The 25,596-nt window shown below is 40.2% G+C and overlaps 4 protein-coding genes across 5 annotated transcripts; 3 read left to right on the top strand and 1 right to left on the bottom strand.

The window, feature by feature from the left end:
• Window positions 1-570: 570 nt before the first annotated feature.
• Window positions 571-9,484, bottom strand: LOC103379915 (programmed cell death protein 10-B). The gene is made up of 8 exons (XM_008311632.3): window positions 9,329-9,484; window positions 7,108-7,328; window positions 6,191-6,244; window positions 4,597-4,714; window positions 3,741-3,867; window positions 3,068-3,146; window positions 2,901-2,983; window positions 571-1,496 (listed from the first exon to the last, which is right to left on the bottom strand). Exons 2-8 carry the CDS (start codon window positions 7,195-7,197, stop codon window positions 1,415-1,417), a joined length of 633 nt encoding a protein of 210 aa, XP_008309854.1. The 5' UTR covers window positions 7,198-7,328; window positions 9,329-9,484; the 3' UTR covers window positions 571-1,414.
• A 1,946-nt stretch (window positions 9,485-11,430) lies between these two features.
• Window positions 11,431-18,676, top strand: LOC103379922 (inositol-3-phosphate synthase 1-A). Of its 2 annotated transcripts, none has more exons than XM_008311645.3 (11): window positions 11,431-11,554; window positions 11,948-12,072; window positions 12,628-12,789; window positions 13,542-13,671; window positions 14,670-14,863; window positions 15,184-15,333; window positions 15,915-16,133; window positions 16,610-16,774; window positions 16,856-16,969; window positions 17,592-17,809; window positions 18,073-18,676. In XM_008311645.3, the coding sequence occupies exons 1-11, from the start codon at window positions 11,530-11,532 to the stop codon at window positions 18,269-18,271; spliced, it is 1,701 nt and encodes a 566-aa protein (XP_008309867.1). In that variant the 5' UTR covers window positions 11,431-11,529; the 3' UTR covers window positions 18,272-18,676. The 2 variants fall into 2 exon arrangements, with proteins under 2 accessions (XP_008309867.1, XP_008309876.1); XM_008311654.3 differs by having other exon boundaries at window positions 11,447-11,647.
• A 646-nt stretch (window positions 18,677-19,322) lies between these two features.
• Window positions 19,323-21,552, top strand: tpgs1 (tubulin polyglutamylase complex subunit 1). Its single transcript, XM_008311666.3, has 2 exons — window positions 19,323-19,727; window positions 20,324-21,552. The coding sequence occupies exons 1-2, from the start codon at window positions 19,387-19,389 to the stop codon at window positions 20,991-20,993; spliced, it is 1,011 nt and encodes a 336-aa protein (XP_008309888.1). The 5' UTR covers window positions 19,323-19,386; the 3' UTR covers window positions 20,994-21,552.
• Window positions 21,553-21,811: 259 nt separating this feature from the next.
• On the top strand, window positions 21,812-24,693 carry LOC103379944 (protein ANTAGONIST OF LIKE HETEROCHROMATIN PROTEIN 1). Its single transcript, XM_008311688.3, has 4 exons — window positions 21,812-22,195; window positions 22,505-23,053; window positions 23,141-23,301; window positions 23,446-24,693. The coding sequence occupies exons 1-4, from the start codon at window positions 22,031-22,033 to the stop codon at window positions 23,876-23,878; spliced, it is 1,308 nt and encodes a 435-aa protein (XP_008309910.1). The 5' UTR covers window positions 21,812-22,030; the 3' UTR covers window positions 23,879-24,693.
• Window positions 24,694-25,596: the final 903 nt, after the last annotated feature.

Genomic DNA, 25,596 nt, shown 5'->3' with positions numbered 1-25,596 from the left:
TTTTTTTTTTCAGCTTTCAGATGCCTGGTGTATTTTTAATTGAAGCTATCCTTGCTCTAACCTTGCTATACATGTTTGTTATTCTTTGTTCCTCAGGATGGTGGAGCAGACTTCAGTTCACTCGGTGCTCAAGACATTTGGACAAGTGTATAAAGTCCCACATGACGTGTGCCGACTCATCCACACCCGTGTTGCTCTGCGGGTGGAGTTAACATTGGAGCAGCTCAATGTGGACAAACGTCTGTGGGACTTTCACGAAAAACTGATCCCCAATGTGGACAAGGTTTTAAGGAGAGCGGGACTGCTGAGCTCAGAGGGACAGAGCTGAAGGAGGAGAGAAATTGTGCTTTTCTTTTTTTACAGCCACATTTTTGGTAAACATGCAGAATGCCAATCTAAGGCACCTACAGCTAAGGCTACACAGGTGTATGTACTGTGGGGAAAATAAGTATGTGATACTCTGATATATACTTTCTTGCTATAAAATAAATGAATTAAAAATCATACAAAGTAAGTGTGTTCACCACGTCATCACCAGCAGACAGCACACAATATCAGACTTGGGACACATTTAAAAAGCAACATCATTTGGAAACTATTTATTGAACATTTGCAACCAGATATCAGTTAAATACAGAACTTTCATGTTTTTCTCTCTACATCTCCTCGACAGCAGGGACTGGCTCCACTTCGTTACACTCTGAGAGGAGGGAATGTTACAGGACTTGGTAAGGCGCACACTGTGCTGGAAGTCATTTGGCTTTCTGTCGTCAGATAGTGAAGAGAAATAAAATCTTTTGTTTGCTTTCATGTCCAGCACGGTTTCCTCTCCTTTCCCTGCAGCTACTTCACCTGCGCTCAGGCGTTTGTTTTTTTTTCTTCTTCTGTCAATCCTGCGCAAAACAAACAAACAGGAGGCGAGAAGAGAAAACCAGTGTAGACGGTAGAGAGACACACTCCTAGAGGGTAATGTCTTGCGCACGTGTGTAGCAACGATTTGAAAAAGCTAAAAGTAAAATGATCAACATGAATATATTAGAAAAAATGGCAATTAGTTTTATTAATCAACACCTCGCCTTACCTACTCCCAACCAAAGACCAGGGTTATAAATTAAAAACTGTCCAAATAAAAATCAATCGATCAAAGACTTTGGGCCCATTCTGTTCCACTTCAAGACTGGAAAAATCCTCATTTTACAAAAACAAATGGCACTTTTCAGTCTCTTGAACTGGAATCTAGAATCTCGAAAACTCCAACGGAATCGACCCCCAACCCTTAAAAAAAAAAAAAAAAAAATCAACTCTTTCTAATTTACAAATAATGGGTCATGTGATCTTCAGGCGCCCACTGTTCTAGCAGTGGCTACAGTCAGGAGCGTGGACTCCGTGGGAGGACTCTGCGGGGTCTCCGGGGCTAGGCCACGGTCTTGAAGGTCTGCAGTATGAGGTTGGTTTGGTGGATGAGCTGGTTTGCACTGATGAAGACATTTATCGCCCTGAAAACAGAAGTAAAACAAATGAACTACTAGTGACCTACTTCTGGTAACTTGGACTTCCTTAGACTTTAACCTGAAACCTTGCAGACCCAAGTCCACTTCCTTAGGGTGGGCATACACTGTACGATTTTAGCCCGTTTTTGACCCGATTTCTGAGACACACGACCTGGCGACACTCGGCCCGATTTCCAGTTTTGTCTTTTCGGGCGCCTTTTTCACTGTACAGTGTACAGGGGGTGTAACGAGGGCCAATTATCTGTTCCCGAACCACCGTTGGACGGTCTGAAGAATTTCTGACATGTCAGAAATTTTGGTTGGCCGACAAATTCTTTTGCACAGTGGAAGCAGAGCCCCGAGCCGACCGGAGCATTTCTCCCTCAGTGCACCTGCGCAAAGTGATAGTAACCATGGCCAGGCGTCGGTGGCATGAAAATATGGAGGTGAGATTGATAGAGCTGTGGCACTGACCACAATGAACGTAATAAATAATAAATAATAAATAAACAATAAACGTACTGTCCACATTTTTTGAGCCATCTCCGACTCCAGATGCAGCTTTGGTTGAAAAATGACCCTCACAGATGTATTTACTTTACTGCTCCTTAAAACTGGTTTGGCAGTCTCGAAATGGAAGACCCTCTGAAGTTAACACACACCTGTTGCAACTTAAATGGCAAGTAAATATAAAGATGGGCAACTACTGACAATAAAATTCCTATACCCTTTCCAATATTTATCTCACCCTTAACTGACCCTTTAGCTAACAAAAACAAAAAACATATACATAATCACATTACCAAGCTTGGCAGATCTCCCAGGTCAAACAGGACTTTGGAGTTGTTTGAAAATTTTGAATTTCAGTTCAAATACACAAATGGATTAAGATAACTGTAAATAAAAAAAGTTTAAAAAATGTAGGTCGAATACTACAGCTTTTATAAACACAATGACACACCTAAACTATTCATGAGTTTTTGTCCCTGAAACCTATCACAGTTGGAGCAAGGAACAAGCCCTGTGCCCCGGTTGAACAGGTCAGCAGCCTGGTTGTCCCTCAAGATGAGATGGCACTAACCCAGAAAACAATAAATAAGTATTGTCCTATAACTAGCATCAGCATCAGCATGACATGAAAAAACCTGAAAAGGCTCATGATTACAACCGACAGTAAAGACTTTCGCCACCACAGGAAGTAGTCCAGGAAATTAGGGACAATACCGAGTTGTCCCTAAAATGGAACCAGACACTTTACAGTCTCAAAATAGTTTGGCTTCAGCACAAGTTTACCTGCTGAATATTTAAAGAACTCGCCACTGTTCCTTTTAGTCACTGTTTTTAAATCACCAAAGGTGGCAAAACAAAAAAATTTAATACAACTTTTTACCCCCTGAACAGTTGACTTACTTTCCATCTTTGAAGTATGTTTTAAGGGTGTCGCTGAAACTTTTGGAGTATTTCACAAACTCCTTTTTCTGATGTTCCAGAGCCTGGATGAGCAGAGAACAACGGCATCAGTGAGAAGGGAGACAAAGAGATGAGATGTAGTGGAAAAGTGCCTTTGTGGTACTCACTCTACGATTCTGGTACTGATACTTCTTAATGACGTTGTTGACCGTGTCCAAGAGCTCTTTTATGGCGCTGGCTATGTCTCTGTGTTAATAAAAGGCAGGAAATTAAACATGGCTTCACAGAGGATTCACAGTGAATATGGGTGATGTTTGACCAGGGACAGTGGATCAAACGATGTGATATTTGAATGGCCTTCACCAAATATGGACTTTCTGACTAAACAACCATCACCTTTGTCCCTCTATTAAATACCAGTTCAGACAAGTATTCTTCCCCTGCTGCTGGACAATTACAGCACTGTCAGAGAATATCCTGAGGATTTCCTGTGAACTTATCATGGGGTTTTAGCAGTTTGTCATTCAGTAAATATACACTCTTTGAGCTGTGTTAAATAAAAATACTTTCACTAGAGCTGGGTCTAGTAAAAGTACACACATTATTTTGGTCATTTAATAACACACAAAATAACCCATTTTATCCCAGGTTTCTTAGTCCTCTTCTTCCTGATACAACTGTAACATCACTAATCACTATACAAATAGCAAAGAGTTTAACATAATTATCATGTTTCAGTTGCTGTGCTGATGTGATGGACTCCATTCTAATACTGCTGGACTTTGCTTTTGTGATTAAAACCTGCACTATAAAACATGTCAAGTCTGAGCTCACACTCACTTGATAGTCTGTAGGAAGCGTACTCTGTCATTGATCTCGTCAGGGATTTTGCTGAGGATGTGTTTCAGGGCTCTGGCCTTCTCATTTAGATCCAGGAACTCCTGCTCCTGTCGGTGTATCATGAAATCTGCAGGAAAAGATTTCTTGGGTTTCTTCGTTTTTTTTTTTTTACAGTGTTCTATCAGTCAGGGTAACAGGCAGACACACAAACATGGTGACTAAGTCAAGGGGACAATGAAAACATGATGTCATTTACATGTGAGCAGGAGATTGGACAGATGGAAAAAGGCACCCCTTTTTTTTTGATCTCTAAAAAACACAATTGGCGCTAATAACACTGCTACTGATTGGAATTCATACAACTCATGCTAATGTAATTTGATGTGTGAGCTAATTTAACACCGTGACACAGTTTAACCAGGGCTCTCGGGTTGGACAATTTTTAATGGCTAAAAATACAAGCCTTACAATCTATTTATCATTTCTCAATTTTGTACCATCACCCCCACCATCATCATCATCATCATCATCACCAGTGGATTACTATGTCTCTGCTTGTTTTCACAGTTATTTACACAGCACAACACAGCAACAGAAAAGACAAAAAACCTGTCTCTCTGAATGTTAAGGAAGGAAACCAGTGAAAGTGCAAGAGGGAAAAAAAAGAGAATGAGAAAGAAAGAATAAGATGGCCAGTGCAAGACAGTGGGGGCCGGTGCATGATGAGCTAAACAGACCAAAGATTACACCATGTTGAACCATGTTAGAATCTGTGTCCTTATGTTGATTTCTTAGTAAGTTTTGTCAGACGTTAGTCAAAACAACAAAAATCACACTTTTTTAATATTCTACTCACCTTCCACGTCATCTGCCGCCATGCGCAGTAGCGACTCGGTGAAGTTAATTTGCACATTCTTTTTCTCCAAGATCTTCATTATGATGTCCTGAGTTAAACCAGGGTTCTCTCGCTCCGCCTGCCACCAGAGGGAAACAGAGGAGAGAATCAGACGCAGCTCAGCACACAAAAGACAAGGCCCTGGGGCTACACAGTCAGATGTTTACTGAATGTCAAAAATCTTCTGCAGGCAGCTCAGGTTCTCTTAAATAATTAATACCAAATTACACAGTGGCCAGGAAGCAGCGCAGGGCAAAGGGAGGAACAAGTCAGTGAATTAAAGGAATAAAAGAACCACAAACACCACCTACAACAGCAGTAAGGGGAACACAGTTCTGCTCTGGTTCATTAATATTTTATCGATGAACTAAATGAACTGCAACACCCATCAGCTGCAAGAAAGAGGGAACGTACGACACCACTGTTTACCATAACGGTGCAATCACTGTGAAAAAGGTGTCAGGAGTTTATTTGATGCTACAGTTCACTGAGGGCTAATAAGGTCATTTATTTCAGGGTCTGTAAGGTTAGTAAACTAAACTCTGTTAAACTAACATCATCTGCTGTACACAATGAAATGAGGAGGCAATATATACAAATGAGGAGGCAATATATACATATATATATATATATATACATATATATACACATATGTTTTTGTTTTTTTGGTGGCCTTATGGAGACATGTGAGACTCTAGAAGTTATGGAAATAAGGGACTGCAGCTGCAGCCCATCAGTCTCTTACAGGTGTGGCTGTCAAAAATTATTTAATAAGTAAAAACAATAGGGATTCGCTCTATATCCAGAGCTACCTCTGGAGCTCCCTCTGTTGGAAGCAGACTAGTGAGCTAGTCCCCCCCATCCCCCCACCCCCAGGCCTTTATCTTGCAGAACCAAATGTTTTGCATGTTAAACAGTCATTTTCTTTCACTACATTTTAACTGCTGATAATTCAACTGTTGACGAATGGCAGAGCTTGTGCTATACTGCAATATTATATTACTCCTTTGCATATATTTCTTAGGGCTTTACTATATTATTGCATAATTTCATATGGTTACTCTTGAGGTAGTAGTGTACATTTGCATTTCACTTTTTATTTTATTGTGTATATAATGTATCTATAATTTTAATTACTATTATTATTGCTGCTAATTATGATTGTTATCTGATTTTGCTCCATTGCACATATTTGTAAATGTTGGTTCCATCTTTCAACTGTAAATTCCAGTACTTCTTTTACATATACTGTATTCTTAATGCATTCAATTTCTTTAACCCAATTTTTGCACAGTTGCTGGTGTAAATGTACAGCACCTTGTGACAAATAAAAGTCTTAAATTCTGAATCGTCTCTTGTTTGATATGGCTGCCACAGCAGTCTACGCCAGATGACATGTCATTTTTATTGGCCTCAAACAATATGAGAAATATTTATTGTGATTGTCTGTGTTTGTCATTGTTAGCTTTCTGTGACCGTGCAATGATGAAATGAAGATGAAACCAAAATATTTCTTTATATACTGAGGTATATCGGGTCACGGCAATAGTCCTACCTTTATGAAAGCTGCTCTGAGCGTCTGAGCTGCTGACAGGTTGATCCTCTCCAGCTGGTGAAAAGGGGAAATAAAAACAAACAAGTCACAAATTGATAAAACATTTGGGTTTAAAAAGTAGCACAATTTTTCAGACTTGTCCCTTTATTAGTGCTTACCACAGCTGAAGTCCACACACTGATTTGTTTGTTGTACATCAGATTCCTTTTCTAACGAAACACAATCTAACGAAACACAATCTATGTCTACTTAATAACATATAACATATAACTAATAACATTTTTTTAAAAATCATTTAGTCTTAAATTAAAAATAAAAGACATTTTTGCTGTTGTATTTTCTATTTTTACCATTTCTGGTCCTACTTTAAGTTGGATCTTTGTTCATAAAAAATATGACTGGTTTACAACAACATTTGTTTAACTGTTGGCTATTTTCAGTATTTTTAGATACTGGGCTAACATTAAGTTATGTTTGGATAAAACATTGAAAAATTGCAGGTACTTTAGCTATAAATCAAATCTACTCAAGGGCACATTTCAGCATTTTTTGTGACTAAATTTTAGCTACATTTTGGCTATTTAGATCCATACTTTTGTCCTATATTTTAAGCTAACTTTACAAAATTATTGTTATGATTTTTACAATACTTAATCTGAGGCTAGTTTTACTATTTTTGTCACACTGTTACCTTCAGTTACTTTGTGACCCTGTGTATGCAACCAAGACTTTTAAAATAAAAACATGCATATTGTGTGTACAAGTGGAAACAAAGAAGGAAATATTCACTTCCTGAAAAGCAAAACATTGATGCTGCCAATAAAGCCTTGATCATTAGAATTTGGAGGCCAAACTATTTTTTCCCATTGAGAAAATTCCCATATCTGCCCCTGGTGGTGATGAGTAATATATTTTACCTCATTAAAAACTGGGTACATCACAGCGTACAGCGTCATAGATACCATGGAGTTTGTCTCCGCTTCATTCTTCATCTCCTCCATTGTCATCCTCCAGGGAGGAGCAGCTCTGGGTGAAACTGTAAGGAGGAAACTGCAGCTCACATACACTCACACATACACTCCCCCACTCACACTCACACACACTCCAAAACCCACACAATCTCCAGAGTGACGACAGCCTAGGGAGGGAGAGAGAGGTAGAGGACAATTGTTATTTTTATTTCACTGCAGACTGACACAGAGCATGTTAACAAGACTGTGCATGTCCCACTCAGGGAAACGTTGCCATTTGTGGCAGGTGGACATGCTCTATGATCCAGGCAAATTTGTCACTTTTGCCTCTATAATGAATGTCTCTAGGTTTGCATTAGTTTAGGCTAGCTGCATATTATCCCACCAGTGCAGCACAGAATATTTGATTAATTAGAGTCAGATAGAACAGTTTACAACAACATTAGCCAGTAAGACACAACGCTTGGTTGGTTATCTGTCTTACCAGCAGGATGCAGTGACGTACCAGTTTATTACTCTCTGGGGAGGGGAGCGGCAGAGTTATACATTATCTGGATGGTGACGGTGAAGCCAATGGGCGCTAAGAGCATTTTTAGGTAAAACTAGAGAATGCATTTAGGGACATAAAACTCAAATTCTTTTTTAATACATTATTAATACACTTAAAATTATGATTCCCTAAAGCTTGTTTTGAAAAACACATCCAATGTTTTGGCAACGTATGACATTATACTTCAACTTTGACAATATTTGAAAGCTATAGGGACATATGGAGTCGGTTGGGTGTATTTCTACAAAGTTATATGGAAAATGGAAAGTGAACTACTTGTCACTACTTGTACACAGCACACCGCCGCACACAACCAAATGTGACCTCTGCTTTTAACCCATCAGGGTTAAAAATATCAGTTAGCAGCTTGGGGCAGTGGTGGTTTAGGGGTTAAGGAAGTGGACTTGGGTCCAAAAGGTTGCAGGTTTGAATCCACCAGCTGCCAAATTACCACTGAGGTGTTCTGAGCATGGCACTGTCCCCACACACTGTCCACACACAGCAGAAGCTGCCCACTGTTCACTTTGGTGATGGGTTAAATGCAGTCAAATTTCATTGTGTGCCATGCTCAGAGCACCTCAGTGGTAACTTGAGTGCTGGTGGACTCAAACCTGAAGACCGGAACCAAGACCACTTCCTTAACCACTAAGCCACCACTTCCCTTTAAAAGTTCTGTTGCAGCATTCTTTAAAACATTTGAAAAGTTCGGTTTATTTTTTTACTTTTTCTTAAACTTCAATTATAATCTTCAATAATAATCAAATAAAAAAAGCTTTTTTGTATTCTTTTTAATCCATTGTTTATCTGTGTATTTTTTTCTTTTATATATGCTTTTATAACAGTACTTTGTCATTTAAATACGTTTACTTCATGAGTAATTCTTCTTTGTGACACACTGACTTTTTACTAGATAATTAAAATGTACCAGCAGTAGATAATATGGTCTGAAACAAATCACATTGGCATAGGTAATGTTTCCATCAACAACATGAAGTATTTGCAAAGAACAATGCATTCATTTACATGAATTTATTGATTGAATTTGACAGATTTTATATCATGAGTGACAGTACGTGTGACATCACAGTTAAGAAACACAGCTCGATTATTACCTGTCCGAACATTTTTAATTTATTGTCTATAAAGTGTACGTTCCTTATGCAAAAAAACCAAAACAAAACAAAAAAAAACGTTGTGAAATATACAGCAACAATACAGATTATGAGTCACTGTTTCAAAACGCGATGCTAAACTGGTAGGCTAGTTTAGGCAGCTAGTCGGCTAACTGGGAGAAGTTACCGAGAAGCTGAATAAATTACACTGGACCATTTTAGTGTGGATTTAAAAACAATTCACATTTGGTATCCACTACTTGTACAACATTTTAGATGTTAAATTTACAAACTAAGATGAACAACGAGAGGTTCAGAATTGAGGCCTGTTGTCGAGGAAACCTATATTAACCAAGTGCTAGCACTGAACAGCGTAGCTTACGTGCTAGCTTCAGTACAGAGGTACATTTTTGTATTAGCTTAATGAGGAAGAGCGAGTCAGTAGAGACTTTTACGCTGGATGTGTGTTTAGAAGGTTGCGTGACAAGTGTGTATTCGTGTCTACCTTGATTCTGACTCCTTAAACGGGTTGCTTACGCCGTCGACTGCCTTTCAGCTGCTATGTTTTCTTTACAACTTAAGGCGGAAGTTTTTTAGGACTGCCTTCAGTGACATCTTCCGGACCGTTGCTACGTAAACTGACGCCGACCACTAATAGTGCGGGGACATGGAGCGTCACTGACGTCGAAGACAATACGTAAAAAATAAAAAAATAAATAAAGAATTGTATTGTTATTTTTTCTCGGTTACATTTTTTCTTCTCATATCGTGTTCTTGCATTTTTCATGTGTATCAGTTTAATCAATACTTTGTGTGGCCGCCCTTTTACAGTTTTCCTTGCTCCAAACCAAGCGTTAAGGTAACACTGTTGCCACATTCCTATCTCACATTGTCATTCTCTTTGTCCACATTTCAACATTCTGATCTTATCTCCTTTTTATTTCGCACATACAGTATATTCACGTGTCCATCTAATCTTTCTTTCAGAATCAAACCTGTGAACAGTAAAACATGTATAAAGGACTTATCTGACATAGCTCTGTAAGGCATTTGAATAACAACATTTTCTTTGTTCTCCCAGTTGTTGCCAGTAAATGGAAGTTTAAATACACCACTGAGCTACATGACTCAAGCTATGCACTGTATTTGTCTCTGTCACCGAGGTCCCAGTCTGGGTTCTTAATTCAAAGAGGAGGCTTACAGGGGCTCACAGACCCATCGTTGTAATCAACGATGGGTCTCACAAAGTAATGTTGAGTAACCTAAACTTCCTCAGGGATTGGTTGCACTGATTACGCACACAAACTTTACATTGAATTTTATTATTAAAACTTTTTGCTTGGAATCGTTTATCTCTTTATATACATACTTTACTAAATCTATTGTTCATCATTGTGGCCTCCACAATGTTTGAAACCAAAAATGTTTTTAAAAAATGATTGTGTAATCCTATTTCTATTTCATTACATAAAAGTCTAAGATTTATATTTTATATTATATATGTAGCTTAGTGGCGCTTTGGCCCAGAGGCAATGTCTCTGTCATTGGTGTGGAACCCCAGGGTTCACCTCCTGGGCAAGTTCAAGTCCCGGTTAGGGCGGTTGGTACCTTCCAGTGGACTCACCACCCGCAGGAAGCTTTGGTACGGTGCAATGTGATTTGGGTGGAGACTGCTGCCCCCGTGACCCGGTAACGGATAAGCGGATGAAAATGGATGGATGGATATGTAGCTTAAAGCTTTTAAAAACAATCCCCAATTAAAGTCTTTGTTTATGTCTGCTGCAAATTGTGCTTTTTTCTGGGTGCACAGTCTTCTTATCTATAAATTGCAATCTGTGCATCTTGAGAGTTTTCTACTTATTGTAAAGGAATGTAAAGGCCATCATGATGAACTTCAGTCTAGCTGTCTGGTTAGTGTCTTATGATGGCCGTTGGCTTAGAGATGTCCAGGCTCCAGGTGGATAAGGCCCTCAAGATCAGGTTTCACCTCAGACCCTTGAACAGGAATCCAGGTCAGAGCAGGGTGTGGATATGTTGACAAAAATGTTCAAGATTTAGTCGACCACAAGTGTTGTCCAGAAGAAAACTTCAACAAAGAAATGACTTCAATGTTTATGCCTGTACATGTTGAAGTTTTACTACTTTCATGTGTAGTTTAAATGTAATGTCCCATTGATGTGTCAAACAAACATGAAAACAGGAAAATTTGGTGTAGGTATTACACATTGTTGGTAGTTATAATTCAGTGGCTACAGGTACAATGATTTGAGCCTAAATTGTTCTAAGTAATGCAAATCACAGCTTAATTTGAAGATATTCACACAATCTCTGAGTAAATCTCAATCTGAACTCTCCGGTATTTGAGTGACCTATGGCATCTTCAATGGCTCTGGGACATTTGCCCTGAATGCTCCCTCATTTTGTATTCTTAAAATCCGGAGTTTTCCTTTTTCCGGTTTGGTATGTGAAGGTACCGCAGACTGTATATATCCTATAGACATGATCTCAGGGCGGGACACACGCCTGTAGAGAATGAACGTTGATATTTGTCCTTTAATGTTTGCTCATTTAAAGCTTCTATGCGATGCTGCTCCCATGGCTGTGTTATGTAACAGGGATGTCATGTGTGATTGGCTGTCGTGGCTGATGATGTCATCAGCATATGGACTGTAGCGAGGTGCGTAGCCGGAAATACCATTGAAACGTATGCGACTGCCGGCTTTTATACGAGGTAAAGAGGACTTCAAAATTCTGTCACACTACACGGAGTTGTTACAGCGCAACTTCGGAACCGCATTCCTCCAAGACTGTTAAGCTTTTAAAGGTAAAAAGGGGTCATTTCCTTAAGAACAGTATCGCGAGTAATTCATTCTTTTACTAAATGGTTTTGGGCGAAAGTTATTTTTAATGTCGGCAGCAGTGCGACATTTCCCATCACTTTTGTATTAAGATTACGATTTTGTATTCAGTCGGTCCGTCTTATGCCGATTAGTTTCTTGTCATTACACTGTAATCACGAGGATATGAATGGAGGGTGTGTTGGGGGAAAAAAAATTCCCACAATGCAGTTCACCATGAGGTGGTTAAAAATAATGAATTTTGTGTATCTTCTGTTTGTTCGTAGACCTTTTAGCCATGTCTGTGAAAATCCACGTCAACAGCCCGAATGTGAGGTACACAGAGACCCACATAGTGGCCCAGTATTCCTACCAGACCGCATCAGTGATGAAAGAAGGGAACAAAGTAACAGTAAGTGCCTTACCCGCTATACTAACTATGAATGTTCTGATGTTCTAGTGACAGTTCTGCACGTATACTGTAGTAGTGAGTAGTAGTAAGATGCAACTACCATGTACCTGCTGCATGTATTATTGCAATAATATTGCTGCAATATTCAATGAAGCAATGACGGAGTACTAGGTAACAACGGATTTCAATCATTTGGTACAATATTACGCGATAACTTGTAACTATGCCAGTAAGAATGCATTGACATTAAATGTGTATTTATGTGGTAATGTGGCCATTACAATGTGTAACATGTTATAATTACATCTTAGTGTGCATCAATGTAGCAATCATTAAGAGCATTCATGAATGTAGTAACAACACCTGAAGCAATCATTCACAATGGACTATTGTGTATTTATGTAATAGTAAAAAAAAACATGTTTAAATAAGGAACACGGAATAATGACCAATGACTTCTCAATCTTGGGTATGTTGCCAATTAATGTGTAATTAATAAAATATTAAAGTACCCTCTGAGAATGTGTAATAATAACAAAACTGACTCGGACACAGGTGACGCCACGCTCAACTAATATGACATTTCGTACTGAGAGGCATGTACCGCGGTTGGGCGTGATGCTAGTTGGCTGGGGGGGCAACAATGGGACCACAGTCACAGCTGCAGTTCTGGCCAACAAGCTGGGTCTCACCTGGATGACTAAGACTGGACTGAAGGTGAGTGGAATGATGACACCATGTCGTTCTAATACTATGCACGTGAATATGATCGTTACCATGTTGATTTTTATTGGATACAAAGGCACAAACTATAATGTCAAATACAACAGAACCAAGACAGTGAGTGAGTGGTGGTGTGGTGTGTTAGCCTTTTTTGAAAATTTCCAGTAGTGCATCATTTGTGCTCACAGAGCTTGTGAAAGCCTAGTTTGTGAATTCACAGAATTGTATAACTACTTTTTGCACAGAGCCATTTAGGTTAGTAGTCAAGTTTAAAAAGATATTAGCCTAGATAAACTCTCTTTATCTTACATTTCTGGTTTCAAATCAAATTTAAATTACAATTTAAATAGTAAAACTCATCTTCATAATCAGTCTTAACCGTGGTGTGAAAATAGGATTCTTACATGGAGCAGTGAATGGAGAAAAGTCTTGTTCTGTTGTATAAAACATCCTCCTGAATTCTGCACAACTGCTGCTGGGCTGGAACACAGTCATTAAAAGCTGATTATAGCGACATGTTCAGGGAAGTGTTAAGAGATTAACAGACTCCAGTCTGGAGGACTTCCCTTTATATGGACATGCATTGTTGCATTTATGACCTGGTTTTTGTCATTTTCATTTCCATCAATTTTTATGTGGTCCATGACTTTCCCATTTGTTCGAAACCTTGAAACTCTTTTCTCCTTGAAAGGACTAAATTCACACCGTGTACGTCTTTTCTTTTCTCTCTTTTCCTCATTCCTCAGAAAGCAAATTACTTCGGCTCCCTCCTGCAATCCTCCACTGTTTGTCTGGGAACAGGACTGGAGGGCGAGGTCAACGTGCCATTCCGTGACCTCCTGCCCATGGTGCACCCTAATGATATTGTCTTTGACGGTACAGAAGCTCAACCTTTAACCTCTGAGAGAGGCTGTGTTTGTGTGTAAACAACCAGATAAACACAGTCAGTTACCATTAGCAACACATTTTCTTCTCCAAACACCTTAAAGGTCACCACAGCAGGAAAATATCAAATCTAGCAAAAAACATTTTTAGTGCTAGAATAATATAAAATATATAGTTATCCCAGATGATAATTAAAAATAAGTTAAGCAATTGCTATGTTTTATAAAGGAACATCTGACAATAGGAACTGGAACGATAGATAGATAGATAAATGTCGTCATAATGTTGCCATAATGACTTTAGGTTATCTCTAACATGGCAAAACATTTCATAAATATAATGAAAACAGTTTAAATTACACAAGGAATAACATCAAGTCAGCTAAATATTGGGGGGAAGGCCTCAGCTATTTAAAAATCTAAAAAGGTTGGCTATCAAAAGCAGAATTTACTGCATTATTTCAAAGCTTCATTATACACTAATTACAAAGCAGATGCCAAAATATATCCAGTCAGATAGCCAAACAAAGATAAAACTTGCAACAAGGTAACCAAAGGTCAGCCTTTAAAGTGATTAACATTAGTCGATAATTCAAGACAGGAAACCTTACGTCAGGCGTCACCGACTGTATTTATCGAAGGACCCGAATTCCTCTGGACAGACACATTTTTGTCCAAGGAAAGTGTGTGTCAACATTATTATTTGATGTTTATTGTGGAATCCAGCCTCAGGCCGGATTGGACAGTTAGAGAGGCTGTATTTGGCCCGAGGGCCACCAGTTGGTGATCGCTGCTCAATGCCTTTTCTAAGATAACTAAAGTTAGATATAAATGATAAAATGCTTAAAAGAAGACAAAAATATCTTTAATACATTTTGTTGGACAAAAAGCAAAACAAAAAGGCCAGTAAATATTATAAAATTATAAAAATATAAATATGTTTACTTTGGGAAATTATATTTTTAACTTAAACATTGTTTTTTTTAATAGGCTGGGACATTTCTTCACTGGATCTGGCCGATGCCATGGAACGAGCTCAGGTGCTGGACTGGTCACTGCAGGAGCAGATTCGTCCACACATGAGCAGCATGAAGCCCAGGCCTTCTATTTATATCCCAGACTTTATTGCAGCGAACCAAGAGAGCAGAGCTGACAATGTCCTCAGTGGGACACTGGCAGAGCAGGTAATAATGGTTTAACCCATCAACAGCCAGCATTTCCCCTTGTCAAAGCAGCAAAGGCTGTACATTAGCGACAGCAATGATGATTAGCTTGGCGCTAAATGGTATCATTAAAAATCTCAGTAAAGTGAGTGAACATGTACATGGCCCCAGAGCCAAGGGAGTGACTGGCCTTAATGATATGCAGCCAACCACCACTAACACAGTCATAACATCTGTTATGTGAAGGATCATGTTTTCGCATCTCTGTTCTCCTATGTGTGATGTCGTAAAAGCATTAATTGCACACGAAGTCTAAATGATCTGGATAAATGATCTTTCAGATGGAGCAGATCCGAGCGGATATAAGAGAATTCAGTCAGTCCAGCGGCGTCGACAAAGTCATTGTTCTGTGGACGGCAAACACTGAGCGTTTCTGTGACATCGTACCAGGGGTGAATGACACCGCCAATAACCTGTTGGCTGCAATTCAGGTGAGAGCTCTGAGGAGTGCATTGCATTTGTATATATCGTATAGAAGGATCAGTTGGCTCCCAGCTGTTTCCACTTTGGAAAACTTACAATGTCAAAAATATGAAGGAATAAATCAACTTTGGCTGATTATACAGTAGAGACCACACTGTGGTAGATGTTGGCAGGGCTTTGCCTGGGGACATCAGGGGATTAGGTTGATTGGACACTCTAAATTGACTTACCCTCCTCCTCCCACCCCCGACCCTGCAAAGGACTAAGCGTTCAAGTACGGTTAGATGAATACAATAGATGGTTTCAGTATTAAAGGCTCAAACTGTCATTGAAATGTCTTGGTGGTTCGCAGTCAGGATTCATCTGTCAGTCAAATCCATAATCCTCCATCTCATTTTGTGAACACAGAGAAGAAAATCTTCTCACAGAAAAGTGAGAAGATTACAAGATTAGCCCTTAAAAATGTCAAACTTTACTTTAAAGGAAATGCCAAATGTATCCCAAAATGGAGGATTTCAATTGGGGTCTAATACATGATGACCTTTCATTAGTTAATACCTTTGTTCTGTCTCTTCTCTGTGTACATCAGGCCGGTACCGAGGAGATTTCTCCTTCAACTGTTTTTGCAGTGGCCAGCATTCTGGAGGGCTGCGCCTACATCAACGGCTCCCCACAGAACACCTTCGTTCCAGGTGCCATTGAACTGGCCGTGCAGAAAGGTGTCTTCATCGGGGGCGACGACTTTAAATCCGGTCAGACTAAGATCAAGTCGGTGCTCGTGGACTTTCTGGTCAGCGCAGGGATAAAGGTGAGGATTTTGTGAATGTGAATCAGTGTTGAGCAGTGATCACCAGTAGTACAAACAACGATTTACCCACCAGCTACAATAATGACTATAAAAGGACATGTAACAGGACCTCCCGTGTGTAAGGCAGATGTGTCAGCAGGCCTAATAACTACTACACTCTGGAACCATTATAGCCTAAATTCAGCCTGTGTTTTTTAGGCTATTTTGTACATGAATAGCTTTTCCAGATTTCATTTTATTTTAATTAGACTTAGACTTGGACTTTCTTCATTATCATTGCACAGAAACACAAAAGACGGTGAGTCTAGCAACGAAATGTCATTGCTTGGCAACCATAGTACTCACTACACAACTTGTAGGCCATGAGTAACTAATTCAAGGTATGGCCGTATATATATGTATATATATATGGGTGGTTATTTGGCATTCAACAGTCCCACGTTGACTCATTTCTATGTTTGTCTGCCTCTTGACAGCCAACCTCCATCGTCAGCTACAACCACCTAGGCAACAATGACGGTAAGAACCTGTCCGCACCACAGCAGTTCCGCTCTAAAGAAATCTCCAAGAGCAACGTGGTGGACGACGTGGTCCAGTCCAACGGCATCCTATACCAGCCTGGAGAGAAACCAGACCATTGTGTGAGTGATTTCTACAGTGACAACAAATAAATACAGATGATTCCAAATGGTACAAACAACCAACACACTTTGTTGTTTTAGGTGGTGATTAAGTACGTCCCATATGTGGGAGACAGCAAACGGGCCATGGATGAGTACATCTCTGAAATAATGATGGGCGGAACTAATACTATCGCTCTGCACAACACTTGTGAGGTCAGTGGTCACTAGAATGTGAATTACATTGACATGCAAACCCCTAATAGTTCTTAATACAACATTAGGAGTCGCTCTTTTTTATCTGGCTACAGTTAGGATGAGGAAGAGGAGGAGGAGGAGGAGGACAAGGCTCAGGAGACACAGCTTAGAGTTAATCCTACTTTGCGAGTATTAGAGCTAATTTAGACCCAGTGATATTTAGGCCACTTAAATATTACAATTATGTGACATGTTTCAGGAGAAAACCTACTGAAATCTTCAGCTTTATTTCTGTGGCTTCACATCTATTCCCTTTCATCATACTCATTGTGTATTGATGAATTTGGTCTTAAAACAAACAATGTTTTTATCTCAGATTCTTTAACCAACTACTTGCAGCGTGTCACATCCATTTTTAAACATTTTAGTATTTGATTTTAGTTTTTGTTTACTAATTTGGTATAATTAGAATGTGTGCAGTGGAAGTGACTGATGGGTTCCGGGCAGTGGCAGGAGGGCTACTCCTGCTCTGAGCCTTTAGTTGTTTGCATAGGTGATGTACAGGTCGAGCAGAGGTCTTGAGTGGAACACATTGTTTGCACATGACATTGTAATCTGTATTTTTTGTTTTTTACAACAGGACTCTCTTTTAGCCAGCCCAATCATTCTGGACCTGGTGATCCTCACAGAGCTGTGTCAGCGTATCATGATCCGGCCTCAGGGGGAGGAGGACTTCCAGTCTTTCCACAGTGTTTTGGCCCTGCTCTCCTTCCTCTGCAAGGCACCACTCGTTCCTCCAGGCACCCCGGTGGTCAACGCCTTCTTTCGACAAAGAGCCAGCATAGAAAACATCATGAGGTGTGAAGCTCTTTCACTCAGATACTGGTTTTTAGCTTCTTCCTGAAACATTTTTATTCCAAACGATAAGTCGCCTTCACTCTGATTTTATCTGACCATCAAAGAATAGTGAAAATATATATGAGTGACCTTGAGCTTTTTGACATTTTCTGTCTTTTTTTCTACTGCCTACTCCTTTCATGCAGCCTGCTTTTGAGTCTGTGTGTGCTACCATTGTCTTGCTCAGCCTTACATTACACTGTGTTCCTCTTCCTTTTCTTTAGAGCTTGCATTGGCCTTCCACCTCAGAACCACATGCTCCTGGAGCACAAGCTGCAGAGAGACTTTCTGCCTCCTCACACGCCCTACATCAACGGGGAAGTGGCTGCTACAAAAAAAGTTGTCCTCACCAACGGAGACCATAACAAACCTCTAAAAAAAGGCTTTTACGCACATGATGATAACGCTGTGAGGGCAGTATAGCAGGTTTTATGAATTGCTGCATTGAATAGAGTTACTACGACCCATAAGTTATTAACACCTCTGCTTGGCATTTATAGAAGAAAAAATTGAACCTCATTAGCATTTTGTGAATTATGTCCTGCTAAAGATAGATGGAAAGCAGCATCATGGCAACAATATAAGGCACAAATAGATGGTCACCTGGGTTTTAAAGATAAATAAGAGGTATCTTCTTTTTTTACATATGTTACTGACTGTTTGTATTTTATTCATGTGTTCTTCCTAAGCAACAGTCCACTTTAATCCCGTTAGGTGTCATATTTATATTGTTTTGTTTTGTGCTATACATGCAGTGCATGTGTTTGTAGGCCAGATATTAAGATTAAAAAAATGTATGAATATTGATATTAAAGGTGTTGTCATTCATTAATTGTTCTGTTTTTTCTCCTTCATTTTAATGATGAATGACTTAGCCCTTAAAATAATTAAAGAGATTATTAAAATGAATGGTACACACTTTTAAAATGAAAAAAGATCAATGAAAAGTTATTTTACCACATTAACTAAATATGTATAAAAATATACAAATGTAAAAAGAGGAACTAGTTTCACAACTTCATACTTCACCTACTGTATATAGGTGTCAGTTAGCTTATATATATATACATATACGTGTATATATATACATATATATGTATATAGTATATATACATAAATATATATATAAAGCATGAGAGAAAAGGTCAATAGTAATGTTATAAGTCCTTATCTTAAAATTAAAACATTATGACACATGTCTGTGATGAAAATTGAGTCGAGTGAGATTACAAAGATTATTACAATAAATGTAACATTTGGTGGAAGGGCAAAAACGATTCCACTTGTTTGGATCTAAATTATTTACATTACATATACTCTCTGTTCTCTTTATTCCCTTTTTTTTTTATTTACTGCCTTGGAAAGAGACATGCTATGCTATATCTCTCTTATAAGAGATTTAATTACTAGGAATAATATACGTGAAAACAAAGTCAAACATACTAAAAAAAATCTATGCTAAACTGTTATCTTCCGGTTTCCGGCCAGTTGACAAATCACTTCCGCTGCCGTTGCTGCGACACGGGACGTCAACATCAATGGCGGACAAAGAGAAACGCCGGTCAGCGGTGATTGCTCCCGGGGTAACCGAGGGCAGAGGCAGCAGGTCGGAGAGCGACAGGGAGTTTCTTTCGCAGGCGGGGGTGGGAGAGCTGATCCGCGGAGCCATCCTCAAGATGGTCGAGGCCAGATCGGACGACCCTATCGGCTTTTTGGCTGATCACTTCTGCAACCTGGCCTCCATGACGGACAGCGGCACCGTCGGATGCGGCAGTGATGCGGATCAGCTGAACAACGGCCCGCTGAGCGCAGGCGCCAGGGAGCAGCAGCATCTCAACCGGGCCCTGTGGCACCTGCGGCTGGCGCACCACTCCCAGAGGTTAGAGCATTTCTCAGTGGTGATGGTGCCCGGGGGCCCTTGGTGGCCCCCCATGGTGGCCGCGGGGTTTTAAATTAAACTGTTCTTTTTGAATCAGTTACACCTGCAATAATAATGAAATGGGTGCACTGACGATGGTGTTATTGTATAGATAATAATTAGTCCCAGAACTGATTATTATCCGTATCAAACAAGTAGCTCATTGTATTACCAAGTACCCTTGAAGTAGCTCTCAGTTTCAAAAAGGTTGGTGACCCCTGCTGTAGAGACTATAGAACACTTTGTCAGTGACTGGACACTTTTTATTGTAAGTCATTGACATGTCATGTTTGCTGTTTATTAAAATACATTAAATAAAATCTTTTTAGGAATGTTGGGGATAGTTTGATATATTCAGTTCTTTTGTGTTAGCTATCTCCCCTGGCTAACTTTTATCTAACATTAGCCAAAACAGTTAACTTTCATCATCAACTTATGACTTAAATACAGTACACTTCTACCATCTATCTTTGGACAGAAAACCCAGTCTCTGTGACAGCCTATGTCATTGCCATGTAGCATTTTGTACTGGATGCTAATTTGCCTGTTTTTCACAGATCAGCCTACAGCAACAACGTTCGTGTGGCATACGACCTCCTCAACCTCTCTGAGCCCTGCAAACATCAAGGTCTATCTCCCGAGGCACCGAACAGCTCCAACACTGAGAGTCCAACGGAAGGAGATGGAGAAGGAGCTGAAGGAGGAGGCGTGAGAGGCAGCCTCTACACACAAACTCTGCAGTGCCTATGCAGTGAGGGCGGAGTCCCCGCCTCCACCTCTGCTCCTCTCCTCCGACGGCTTCACTGCCATGACCACGAGGCCGTCCCTTACGACGTCTTCCGTCACAGCGTGCTCACGTGTGCCGTTTTCTCAGACTACATCCGGCAAGCTCAGCGGCTTTATGCCGGGGTGTGCTGCCCAGATGAGGGCCCTGCCTCGCGGGCACTGTGCCTGGCGGTGCTTGGGACTCTAAAAGAAGCACTGGAGACTTCCCAAGGCTGTGATTCAAACTGTTGCGATAACGCTAATGCTAAAGCCAATCCCTGCTTAGAGGCAAATGTGAAAGCTATATGCTACTTGAAGGCCAGTGCCAAAATCTCTCCTCACAAGTTATCACAGGCCATGTCTAGAGCACAGACACAGGGTCCTGGAGGAAACATGGACGCTAAAGAGTTTGAGAATGCAGCAGCCGACCTGTTTATCACCCGAGTTAAAGTTGTGTCTTAGGTGTCATTTCTAGTTTCTTCTAATTTATAAATGTACACCGTTCTACAGTATGTCATAGAACAAACAGTAACCTTCTTAAAGACTGATATTACCTCATCTCATCACTTATACTAACACTAATAATTCCACTGGTCGCTAGGCAACACTCGTATCAAGGTACTGAGCATTATCTGTTTCAAAATGTGTTGCCCTCAGTCTTCCAGGACTTCCAGTTATAAGACATATCTTATAGTTTAATTAGTATATATATATATAAATATATATTTTAAAGGAGCTGGATTTCTATCTTTAAACAAAGTTATAAAACAGGTTGTGACCTAGTGAGAAAGACATGTTTCAGAATTCTTTGATGGAAACACACCAAATGCTAATGTGCTCTGATTAGAATAGAGGAAAAGCTTACTTGTCCTGATAGGATTTTCTCTTCCCAATTTGTCTTAAAACGTTTAAAATTAGCATGTCCTTGAATTGTCATTCATGTTTATAATGAAATGCTCATCTATGTCTGTCTGCTGTAATAGGATACTACTGTAATAAATTATTGTCAATTTGCTCACCATTTCCATGTTTCAATTGTGTCTAAAAAGCTGTCACTTTACATCTAATTTTAAAATATTCATACTTTAAAGGCGGATTCACTAACATCACTAAACATTTAGTTGAAGACATTCCACCTCTCATCTATGCGAGGTATCTATGAGGCTTATTCAGTTCATTACAAAACTGAAGATTGAATTTTGTTTGGAAACTGTACAAATACCCTAAAAGACAAAATGTCAGTCAAAAGTCAAAGTTAGCTTCACGGTGCTATAAAATTTAAAATACACAGTCTTTCGTCATATCTTAGCCACATCAACAAATGTTAGTTTTGCAAAGAAAAATCCGCTAGGTGGCAGCACAGGAAGTGTCAGAGACACAGACCGGAAGTTATCTGACTACACAGCCTCACATCCTGCGTAAAAACATCAGTCGTTGAAAATAAACACCAACAATTAATTTATGTAATTATTACCTTAACGGTGGTTTGGAGCACGAAAATGGTAGAAGAGGAGGAACTTCGGTCTTTCACGTTCCTCATGACGTACCTGCTGCTGAAGCGCAGGAGAGACGTCAACAATGCAAATGTGCAGAGGCGCAACGAAATCCAGAGACGCATCAGGCACCGACAGTACTTTTTCCAGAGACAGCGGAGGACGCTTATGGTTAGTCCACTAACTCATGTCTCTGTTTTTTAGCTGCTTGTCCCCCATTGGGTATTTTGTCTATAATGTTAAAACTGTCTTTGTTATCCTAAAAATACATTAGAAGCAGACAAAATGTATGATGAATGTTAAGCATTTACTGCATTTAAGCGTTTATGTATGAAATTAATTTATAAATACTACTGTGGTCAAAGATCATATATATATATATATATTATATTTCAGGACTAACTCATGTGGATTTAGTGATTATGAAAGCTATGATAAATACACTGTATGTCCATTCTTTCCTCTTTTTTTTTGGTTAAGATGATGATAGCTGGAAGTATGCCTTCCAATATCCGCATGCGAACACGTCCCTGGGTAACCACTCCAAGAACAGATTGGTGGGAAAGGGTGGTTATGACAGAATTTCAGCCCTCTGATTGGCTGGATAAGTTCCGTATGAGCCAGGAAACTTTCTTCTATCTCTGTGAAAAGCTGAGGCCTCGCCTGGCTCGTCAGGACACCTGCTTTCGCCTGGCTTTGCCGGTGGAAAAACGCGTGGCAGTGGCTCTGTGGCGTCTGGCATCCAACATCGAGTACCGCACCATCAGTTCTCTGTTTGGTGTGGGGAAGTCAACTGTGTGTCGTTGTGTTAGGGACATGTGTCATGCCATCGTCGGGCTCCTCAGCTCAACCTACCTGCGTCCTCCCAGTGAACAGGACCTGGAGGACTCAGCTCTGCACTTCCTGTCACGTTATGGCTTTCCACACTGTGTTGCTGCCATATCAACACTCCACACTGCCATCATTTCTCCATCAAACAATGCATCGGACTATGCTAATTCTGCTGGTTGGCTTTCAGTGTTGTCTCAGGTAGTAAAGTCATGGCTTGACAATAATATTTTGCTATTCATCCTACATCACAGTTTTGATTCATGTTTTTTTTTCCTGCTCCTTCAGGTGGCTGTCAGTGGCCGAGGCCAGTTCTGGGATGTGTGTGCCAGTTTCCCAGGTGGGACAGACCCAGCTGATATTTTACAGAACTCATCCCTGTGGACTACAGCTGCAGAAGGTGGACTATCACCTGCATCTGTGCCCACCTTCATGGGAAGAAAACTCAGGTAAATCTGTACCAGCAGCAAACCTTGGCTAATATTAGCAAAATTTTAACTCCAACCCAGTTTGTGCTACTAACAGTCTATATCTTAGGACATAAAATGATCCCAGAAAGTCATAACTTTCAAACAACCATCTGTCTCTTCCAGTTATGTCCTGTTAGGTGAGGCCTGCTACCCGCTGCAAAATTGGCTGGTGAAGGCTTATCCTGAAGGAAAATGCATCAGAATGAGAGACGTTGGATTGTCGCAGTCACAGCAGCTCTTTAACCAGCGACTCAACGCAGCACTTCGAGTGCCTGTGGAGGCACTGCTGAGGCTGAGGGCCCGCTGGCAGTGCCTAAGCAAGAGGAATGACTGCGGACTAGATGTGGTGCCGACCATGGTCCTCGCTTGCTGCATTCTGCACAACATATGCGAGTCACACGGGGACACGTTTAAGGAGGAGTGGCAGGCAGATGTGGTTGAGGCAGAGAGCCCTCAGCCCAGCCACAGGCCGCTCCTCTCAACCAGTTTGGACCAAAGTCATGCTGAGGACGTGCGACGCCTCTTCTGTGAATATTTTCAGCTGCAAGAAAATTAAAAAGGACAGTAGGGATTAGTGATGTCAGTTAACCCCAGTAAAATCCAGACATATTTACCATAATTATTCAAATTTGCCTTTACACACCTTAGATAAGGGCTATTAACAATAAGGGATAATTGAAATCACCATTAGTGATTTCAACGCTGTCTATTGTTTCCATTATTGCAAAAAAGTTTTTATATTGTCTGTTTAAAGTGTTTTGACTTGATGTGTTTCACCCTCAATTCTTGTAGGTGTTAAACAACAATATACTGCTAAAAAATAATGCTAACAAAAATACAACACTACCCTTTGTAGCTGTATTTTAGATGTGGTCAAAATTGAGATACAGTATATAAATCTTGTATTCACACTTGATATATTGTGCGTCAAGTGTTTTTTTATTTATTTATTGACAGGCACTGTGTGCAATTGTATATTATGGCCACAGGGTGTCACTGGAATTACAGAACGTGGACATACTGTAGATGCCTTGAGATGGGATTGTCTATTCTGTTGCTGGAGTCGCTGCTTCTGCAGGCGTCTGACAGAGTGACAGGGAGCGCAGCTTGAAATGTCTTCTGTCTTGATGTTTTATACCAAGTTGAACAAAATATATTTAAAAACAAAAAGGATGAACATGTGAGTGAGTGCAAAGAAAACCCCTGACAGGGAGTGCCCCACTGTTTTTGATGTAACCTAATTAACGGGAAATATATATGCCTGGAAAAACCAAGGCTCGGGGCTATCCACAGCTTGTCTAATTTCACGGGGAATGTATTTTTAATATGTGACTCCATTAAACCTAATGATGTCAATACAATTTCAAATGTGTATATTTGATATTTTGACTATAAAACATTACATTTCGTCCATTGTAACTTTAGCTGCTCTGTTTTACTCCACATTTACGGTTCGATTTGTTTACATTTTTAGCAGAAAGAATAACATTCAAAGAATGCAATTATAAATCAAATACAGCTGAGTCTATTAAGCCTCTATAAAAAAATTAAATAAAGATATACTGTTAAATTGAACTAATACTGGTTGAATACCAACGGATGAGAAAAATGTCTGATATTCAAATTCGTCCGTTAAACGCTTACCACGTGCGCGCGCGTGCTCGTTCACACTGTTCCGAGCTCCTTCGTCCAGCTGCTGGCAATGAATCAGTGAATCCATCTCACCACACTGGCAGAAAAACGCAACCGGTGCGGGGGTTAGCGCGATTCGTTCGCTCTTCTCTCCGGTTGTCGCGATAACCGCAAGCAGCATCTGTAATTCTTTGCTTTAACAAAATGATTCATGATGTGATGGAGCGCTGCCCTATCGTCGCTAGCTAGAGGCGGAAAAATTCCTTCAACCACCACCGTTGCTGCTGCTTCAATCACTGCGGCTTCGCACGGAGGCGTAGAGTTATCGAACCGAGAGAACAGGCTAACCAGAAATCATTCGTTAGCCGCCTGAGCTAACGTCAGCTAATGTAGTTATTACTTATCGAGCGGACGCATCGCTGCGGCGTGGACAGTGATAATAAACCGTTAACACTGATGTTAGCTCATAGCCGGGAAACTTAGCATCACGGGCTTTTAAACGAACAAGCGTGGATGTCGCGACACTGCAGTTTTCAGCCTTTTTAGTGGATTGTGAGGGCACAGTTTTGAGCAGAGTTACAGGCAGGGAGGCTAGACGTGAACCACGGTGTGACAGCGCAGAGTTAATAATATAATCCAGCT

Source organism: Cynoglossus semilaevis, chromosome 1 (genome assembly GCF_000523025.1).
Source record: "Cynoglossus semilaevis isolate Cse_v1.0 chromosome 1, Cse_v1.0, whole genome shotgun sequence".
Classification (NCBI taxonomy): domain Eukaryota; kingdom Metazoa; phylum Chordata; class Actinopteri; order Pleuronectiformes; family Cynoglossidae; genus Cynoglossus; species Cynoglossus semilaevis.
The sequence above is the reverse complement of the archived record's forward strand: the minus strand, read 5'-3'. Positions and strand labels throughout refer to the sequence as shown.

Bases quoted from the DNA above. Each gene is read 5' to 3' on its own strand.
- tpgs1 (XM_008311666.3), top strand. From the start codon at position 19,387: ATGGCGGACAAAGAGAAACGCCGGTCAGCGGTGATTGCTCCCGGGGTA. The intron at 19,728-20,323 runs GTTAGAGCATTT...TGTTTTTCACAG, and splicing joins CTGGCGCACCACTCCCAGAG to ATCAGCCTACAGCAACAACG.
- LOC103379944 (XM_008311688.3), top strand. From the start codon at position 22,031: ATGGTAGAAGAGGAGGAACTTCGGTCTTTCACGTTCCTCATGACGTAC. The intron at 22,196-22,504 runs GTTAGTCCACTA...TTTTTGGTTAAG, and splicing joins GACAGCGGAGGACGCTTATG to ATGATGATAGCTGGAAGTAT. The intron at 23,054-23,140 runs GTAGTAAAGTCA...CTGCTCCTTCAG, and splicing joins GGCTTTCAGTGTTGTCTCAG to GTGGCTGTCAGTGGCCGAGG.
- LOC103379915 (XM_008311632.3), bottom strand. From the start codon at position 7,197: ATGACAATGGAGGAGATGAAGAATGAAGCGGAGACAAACTCCATGGTA. The intron at 6,245-7,107 runs GTAAAATATATT...CCTTTTCACCAG, and splicing joins TGTACCCAGTTTTTAATGAG to CTGGAGAGGATCAACCTGTC. The intron at 4,715-6,190 runs GTAGGACTATTG...CTCTGGTGGCAG, and splicing joins TCAGAGCAGCTTTCATAAAG to GCGGAGCGAGAGAACCCTGG.
- LOC103379922 (XM_008311645.3), top strand. From the start codon at position 11,530: ATGCGACTGCCGGCTTTTATACGAG. The intron at 15,334-15,914 runs GTGAGAGCTCTG...TGTGTACATCAG, and splicing joins ACCTGTTGGCTGCAATTCAG to GCCGGTACCGAGGAGATTTC. The intron at 16,970-17,591 runs GTCAGTGGTCAC...TTTTTACAACAG, and splicing joins CTCTGCACAACACTTGTGAG to GACTCTCTTTTAGCCAGCCC.